The sequence below is a fragment of the Myotis brandtii genome, unplaced genomic scaffold (genome assembly GCF_000412655.1).
Source record: "Myotis brandtii unplaced genomic scaffold, ASM41265v1 scaffold166, whole genome shotgun sequence".
NCBI classification, from domain to species: domain Eukaryota; kingdom Metazoa; phylum Chordata; class Mammalia; order Chiroptera; family Vespertilionidae; genus Myotis; species Myotis brandtii.
In genome coordinates, this window is record NW_005356087.1 from 647158 (window position 1) to 654838 (window position 7681).

Consider the following 7681-nt stretch of genomic DNA (forward strand, 5'->3'; position numbering starts at 1 on the left):
CCGCCATCTTGGCTGGCAGTTAATTTGCATATTGCCCTGATTAGCCAATGGGAAGGGTAGCGGTCGTACGCTAATTACCATGTTTCTCTTTTATTAGATAGGACTAGAGGCCCGGTGCATGAATTCATGCATGAATTCGTGCACGAGGCGGAGGTCCCTCAGCCAGAACTGCACCCTCTCACAATCCAGGACCCCTCTGGGGATGTCCAACTGCTGGTTTAGGCTGAGGGATTGGGCCTAAACTGGCAGTTAGACATCCCTCTCGCAATCTGGGACCACTGGCTCCTAACCACTCACCTGCCTGCCTGCCTGATCACCCCTAACCACTCACCTGCCTGCCTCATCACTCCTAACCACTCTGCCTGACTGCCTCATTGCCCCTAACCCCTCTGCCTGCCTGCCTCCTTGCCCCTAACCACTCTGCCTGCCTACCTCCTTGCCCCTAACCACTCTGCCTGCCTCCCAACTCCTAACCACCCTGCCCGCCTACCTGATCACCCCTAACTGCCTCTGCCTGCCTGCCTGATTGTCCCTAACCACTCTGCCTGCCTGCCTGATCACACCTAACCACTCTGACTGCCTGCCTGATTGCCCCTAACCTCTCTGCCTGCCTGTCTGCCTGATCGCACCTAACCACTCTGACTGCCTGCCTGATCACCGCTAACTGCTCACCTGCCTACCTGATTGTCCCTAACCACCTCTGCCTCAGCCCCCGCTGCAGTGGCTTTGTCCAAAAGACGTCCAGAATGACATCCGGAAGGTGGTTCAGCTGTCCGGTCTAATTAGCATATTACGCTTTTATTATTATAGATAATTTTGCTTTTTATTCTCAGCAATGCCTTGAGTCCAGAGAGAATATTAAAATACATGAAAAAATCATAGTGCCTATTTTTAAAATATTCTTCAGACATTGTCCATTACCTACTTTTAGCATAAATGTGTTCATTTTTAGGTCTTTGTCAGCCTCGGGTGCCAGGGATAGTGGGAGCAGAGCCATTTTCAGCTAAGTTGCGCTACATGGGCCCCGAGGACCCGGAGTACACAAACCTTATCAGGCTCACGGTCATGATGCCACACACAGACGGTAGGTGACTTCAGTAAACAAAGTCATGGAAAGTTTATTACCAGGTTTATTTTACTGTATACTCTATTTAACTAAGCAGACAATAAGTGCTCAATTTGCAACTTGAGTTTCAAGCTTTTCTGTTTCTTTCAAATGTTTCTGCTTTCTTCCTGCCCATTTAACATTCTGACATTTTAAGCATTCTCTAAAATTAGGTAAGTTTAACACATGTTGAAACACAATGGAATAAAATGTTGGTTAACATGCTAGCTATTATGAAATAGCACAAATATGTCTTCAAAACTTTTGATCTTGGACTTATAGTAAAGCATTTTGGTATCTCAAATGTTCGCCTTCAACATGTATTTGCTATTTCATAGCTGTAGTTTTAGAAATCTCTCCCAATATTTATTGCAATAACTAAGACATTTCTTAGGTACTGAAATAAAATTAAGAATGCAACTAGCATTATTGTATTTTGTGTTCATTTTCTCTGGGTAGGGGAGTATGGCCAGAATTTGTGAGTCAATAATTTTACCTATACTTTATGAACATTTTTCTACATACAGAAGACATTTTCAAGTTGTATTCCACTCAATTCACTTTATACCTGAAGTAATTATTTGTTATTTCTCGGTTGCTAGTTATATTTTAAGTAGCTAAGAGAGATGAAACGTTAGGTACTATCAGAAACGACAAGGTAAACTCCCCCACCCTTATAAAATGTTTTGTCTGTTTTTTATAAACCCAAATTTGTTCTGAGCAGGCAGATTAGATTGACAGGAATCTGTACCTCTTTACAACATAACATTGGTCCCACATTGGATCACTCTCTCTATAGGTTCATTTGGATATGTCACTCAGGGGTGCAAAGGGCAGAGGAAAAACCCATCAGGCAAAAACAGACCTACCACAGTGAGAGAATAAGGTGGAAGAGTCCAATAATATCTTAGTATTATTACAAAAATAGCTTTAATGTTATAGATCTCCTGAAAAATTCCCAAGACCCCAAGGGGTACTAAGACACTACTTTGACAATCACTGCTCTACAGTATTTTATGACTATCTTCTCAAGAGATAAAGAAATTAGAAAGTGTTCTAAGCCTTTCGCTGTTAGCAAACAAAATAGATCCAGAGACATGGACACATGCAACAGACTGGAGAGTCTCAGACAGAGGGAAAGGGAGGGGAGCATAGTGGGGGAGAGGCAGGAACAGATTAACCCAAGAACTTATATGCATATATGCATAACCCATGGACACTTAACAATAGTGCAGTGAAGGCTTTGGGAGGGATGGAGTGGGGAGGAGGGGGTAATTGTGGGAGGAAAAAAGGAGATCTGTAATACTTTCAAGTATAAAGATAATTTTGTTAAAAAAAGAATGGTAACAATGATTACAATTCCTTATAGGCATGCTCCCTGTGATCTCCACTAAAGAACTTTCCAACTTTGAGCTCACCCTCAGCCCTGATGGCACAAGAATTGGAAACCACAAGTGCTCAAATCTCCTGGATTATACTGAAGTAAAGACCCATCATGGTTTTTTGACTGATGCTAGAAAAAATCCAGAAATAGTTGGAGAGATGTATCCTTATCAGTACAGTTCATCTATCAGAGGTTCAAGTACCTTACGCTTCTACCGAAATCTGAACCTAGAGGCCTGTTTGTGGGAGTTTGTTAGCTACTATGACATGTCAGAACTTCTCACTGATTGTGGAGGCACTGTTGGAACAGATGGACAGGTATGAATTTTTAACATCTAAATGTTGGTCACTGATAAACCAGTTGGCTTGTTCAGTTACATAGATTTGGACTAAATCCCAAATCCAGTTTTCCATCTTGGTGATATAATTCATTAGGTATAAGAGGGACCAAATAATTGGCATGAATGGTATGAAAAGTCATGTCTATTTCTGGAACAATGTGTCAAAATATATCTATTTTTAACAACATTCTGAATCTGCTATGATATAATAAAAATCCAAATATTAATTAGTTTTCAAAATATACATCCTCTGACACACTTTTCTATCTTTTATTTATACAACCCAGATAGCTGTTCTAGTGAAGTCCTGCACTTACCTGCTTAAGACTTATCCTATTATATCTGGCCACTTCTCCAATGTATCAAGGACATTTTTAATGCAAATGTTGCCCTCTACTATATTCATCTCTCCAGCCAAATCTTACCATAAAATGCTCAGCTAAATTTACTATCCTTTCCTGGTGCCTTTTTTTAAAATCACAATTTCACTATTTAATTTGTAAGGTCAGTACTTTTTTCTTTTCACTAACACTGCTAGCTAGAAAACTCGTTGTTATGATTCGAAGTTGAGCTGCCTAGGGTTCTACTCTGCGTTCGGTGAAAACTGGCAACTTGCAGGTTTCAGTTAAGTTTTGCCTGCCTGAGAGGCTTAAGTTACATAATACAGAATAAAAGAGTATGCAATTAAGAATTATCAAAACATCCAATTATTAACCAGTTTGTGTATGACTTTCTTCTGAAAAGATAGTTCTGCTTTTCCATTATCTATAATAATAAAAGTGTAATATGCTAATTATACCGGACAACCGAACGACCTTTGGGACATCATTCCAGATGGTCTTCTGGACAAAGCCGCAGCAGTGGGGGCCGAAGCAGAGGTGGTTAGGGGCCATCAGGCAGGCAGGTGAGCAGTTAGGGGCAATCAGGCAGGCAGGCAGAGTGGTTAGGGGCGATCAGGCAGTGAGGCGAGGGGTTAGGGGTGATGAGGCAGGCAGGCAGAGGCAGTTAGGAGCAATCAGGCAGGCAGGCAAGCAGTTAGGGGCATCAGGCAGGCAGGCAGAGTGGTTAGGGGCGATCAGGCAGTGAGGCGAGGGGTTAGGGGTGATGAGGCAGGCAGGCAGAGGCAGTTAGGAGCAATCAGGCAGGCAGGCAAGCAGTTAGGGGTGATCAGGCAGTCAGATGAGCAGTTAGGGGAGATCAGGTCAGCAGGCAAGTGGTTAGGGGCTATGAGGCAGGCAGGTGAGTGGTTAGGGGTGATCAGGGAGGCAGGTGAGTGGTTAGGGGCGATCAGGCAGGCAGGTCAGTGGTTAGGGGCGACCAGGCAGGCAGGAAGAGGTGTTAGGGGCAATCAGGCAGGCAAGTGAGTGGTTAGGGGCGATCAGGCAGGCAGGCAAGCGGTTAGGAGCCAGCGGTCCAGGATTGCGAAAGGGATGTTCGACTGCCGGTTTAGGCCCGATCCTGGGCCTAAACTGGCAATTGGACATCTCCTAATATGTCCCGGATTGTGAGAGGGTGCAGGCCTGGCTGAGGGACACTCCCTCCCTCTGTGCACAAATTTCATGCACAGGGCCTCTAGTTTAAAATAAAATTTAAAAATAGCATAACCATGATAGAGAAGCATCAACAGCATAGAAAAGACTAGATTCAGTGTAAATCATTAAAATTTTAGGACCTTATTATAAAATTCTAAAAGCATCAGCATGAATGGCAAAACAACCTAATAAAACATGTTGCTTACTCTCTTAGAATGAAACCATGTGTCTTAGAGAAAAGACAATCTCATTTTCGTCTACTTTTTTCCTTGGGCTTAAACTTCTCCCCCAGCTATTGATGTTTTCCTACACCCCACCCCATGGCCCCCACCACCCACCCATACCCATTTTTAAATAGAGGTGTGGGAGAAGAAAATATAAATTAAGGTAGAAGAAATCTAACCCTTTGAGATATTTTTCTAATTTTCCCCATTAGTTTGGGGTTCTAGAGAAGAAAAATACCTAACAATTGTACTAACAATAACAATAATGATGGTAATAACATTTATTTAATGTTTACTATGTGCCTGACATTCTTCTAAGCACCTTACATATTTCCACTTAGTCTGTCCTCACAACACTCTTGCAACAAGTACTAATTTTGTCTATTTATTTATTTTTGTTTTGTTTGTTAATCCTCACCCAAGGATATTTTTCATTGTTGTTTTTTATTTTGTTTCATTTTTTATTGTGTGTGTTTTGTTTGTTTTTTTTAGAGAGAGTGGAAGGGAGGGTGGGAAACAGCGAGAGAAAAACATCAGTGTGAGAGAGATACATTGATTGGTTGCCTTCTGCATGCGTCCCGACTAGGGTAGGTATTGAGCCTGCAACCAAGGTACATGCCCTTGACCAGAATCAAACCTGGGACCATTCAGTCCACAGGCCAATGCTCTATATACTGAGCCAAATGGCTGGGGCTAATTTTGTCTCTTGTTTAGAGATGAGAAAGTTGAAGCAAAGAGATTTCAAATGGCTTGTTTGGGAAAGTCACTTGTAAGCCTGTGCTCTTAACCATATTTTGTTACTTATCTAGACATTTAATTGAGTGAATTAAAAGGTCATTTAATTGGGTGAATGTGAGGAATGGGTATGGTCACAGGTGCTATTGCAAAAAAGGCAAATAAACTTTTCCTTCTGTGCTGGGTACAAGAATGCTGCCCAATAGCAGTCATATTAATTTGTGCGAGATTATATCCACACCCACTGTTGGTAAAAATTATGCAAATACATGTCTTTACAACAGTAGACTACAGTTTCATTTGAGCACTGGCAAATCAGATTGAAACACACGTGAAGGGAGAGCAAACTAAATACTTGGTGAACACATTTTACTTTAGAATTTTACAAACTTTTACATTTCTGCATATAGGATGGGGGAAATGGGCAAAAATAAAAGTAAATCATCAACATAGGTAAATGTGCTTCATAGTAGCTTTATATTTTTGCCCACTCCATTGGACAACACCTTAAAGCAGCCCAGGCTGACTCGGGCCTATTTTTTTCTAACAATTCCACAAAGCCCTGGCCAATCGTCTAATAGATGTTAATTTCCTTCTTCTAGTCCTTCATTAGACTTGGCACTTAGATCAAGGTAATCACTGTGCACACAAATTTTACTAACCGGTAATTACTTCTGCCAGGAACAACAGGATGCAAAACTGATTTTTTTATACTGCCATGACATGTTGCCAAGTTCCTGTGTTTTTCTTTGCTATTAAAAAGCTGTTTCTAACATCCTTTGAAAGGGTTTTCTGACTTCCCCAATTGCCCACATTCAGATTTTTTAACTGATAAGAAAGAGTTAGCAAACTGAAAGAATCACCTAAAATGTCCAGGATGGTTATCTGTTAACAACAAATGAAATATTAAGTTTTTGCAATTTGACTACAGCTAGTTTTAACTGATATTATGACTATTTCTGTTTTAGCCATATGATTTATTGTACATTCATAAATTAAAGCCATATTCCACGAAAACCTACTCTATGCCTGAGATCATACGAAGTACCTACTGAGGGCATCAGATACAGAGCTTACATTTCAATGAAATAGAGTTTTAAGAGTCAAATTGTTACTCTTTTTTGTTGTTGTTGTTTAAAGTATTACATATGTCTCCTTTTTCCCCCATTGACCCCCTCCCCGGCCACCTCCACCCCACAGGACAGGCCCGCACTGCCCCACTGTCCCTGTCCATTGGTTATGCTAATATACATGCATACAAGACTTTTGGTTGATCTCTTACACCCGCCTCCCGTCCTCCCCTGCCTTCCCTCTGAGGTTTGACAGTCCGTTCGGTGTTTCTCTGTCTCTGGATCTACTTTGTTCATCAGTTTATGTTGTTCATTATATTCCACAAATGAGTGAGATCATGTGATATTTATCTTTCTCTGACTGGCTTATTTCGCTTAGTATAATGCTCTTAGTATAATGTCCATCCATGCTATTGCAAATGGTAAAAGTTCCTTCTTTTTTACACCAGTGTAGTATTCCATTGTGTAGATGTACCACAGTTTTTTAATCCACTCATCTGCTGATGGGCACATAGGCTGTTTCCAAATCTTAGCTATGGTAAATTGTGCTGCTATGTACATAGGGGTGCATATGTCCTTTCTGATTGGTGTTTCTGATTTCTTGGGATATATTACTAGGGTTTAATCTCCAAAATTTACAGGGAACTCATACAACTTAACAAAAGGAAGATAAACAATCCAATCAAAAAATGGGCAAAGGATCTAAATAGACACTTTTTGAAAGAGGACATAAAGAAGGCCAAGAGATATATAAAAATATGCTCAAAGTCACTAATCATCTGAGAGATGCAAATCAAAATGACAATGAGGTACCATCTCACACCTGTCAGAATGGCTATCATCAACAAATCAACAAACCACAAGTGCTGGAGAGGATGTAGAGAAAAAGAAACCCTCTTGCACTGCTGGTGGAAATGCAGACTGGTGCAGCCACTGTGGAGAACAGTATGGAGTTTCCTCAAAAAGTTAAAAATGGAACTCCCATTTGACCCAGTACTCCCAAATCATTACTCTTACAAAAGTTCAGGATTTTACTTGCAAAGAAAAAAGAAATGTGGATACTCTCTAATAATATTTAATATTAAAATCATTTTTGTAGTTATATTTCCTTTTTTAATTTTGTTTTCTTGCTTAAAGTATTCCAAAGAGTATTACATATGTCTCCTTTCCACCCCCCTTGACATTCCCCCCGCCTCCCCTACCCCCCAGTGTCTTATGTCCATTGACTATGCTTATATGCATGCATACAAGTCCTTCGGTTGATCTCTTACCCCCTTCCCTCCTTGCCCCC

General features: G+C 40.9%; 1 protein-coding gene across 1 annotated transcript in view; it reads left to right on the forward strand.

The window, feature by feature from the left end:
* FREM2 (FRAS1 related extracellular matrix protein 2) overlaps positions 1–7681 on the forward strand; it is a 358247-nt gene that overhangs the window by 307372 nt on the left and 43194 nt on the right. Inside the window, exons 15-16 of the mRNA XM_005862726.2 lie at positions 953–1084; positions 2475–2806. Of these exons, the coding sequence (XP_005862788.1) occupies positions 953–1084; positions 2475–2806 (464 nt within the window). The remainder of the gene's footprint in view (positions 1–952; positions 1085–2474; positions 2807–7681) is intronic.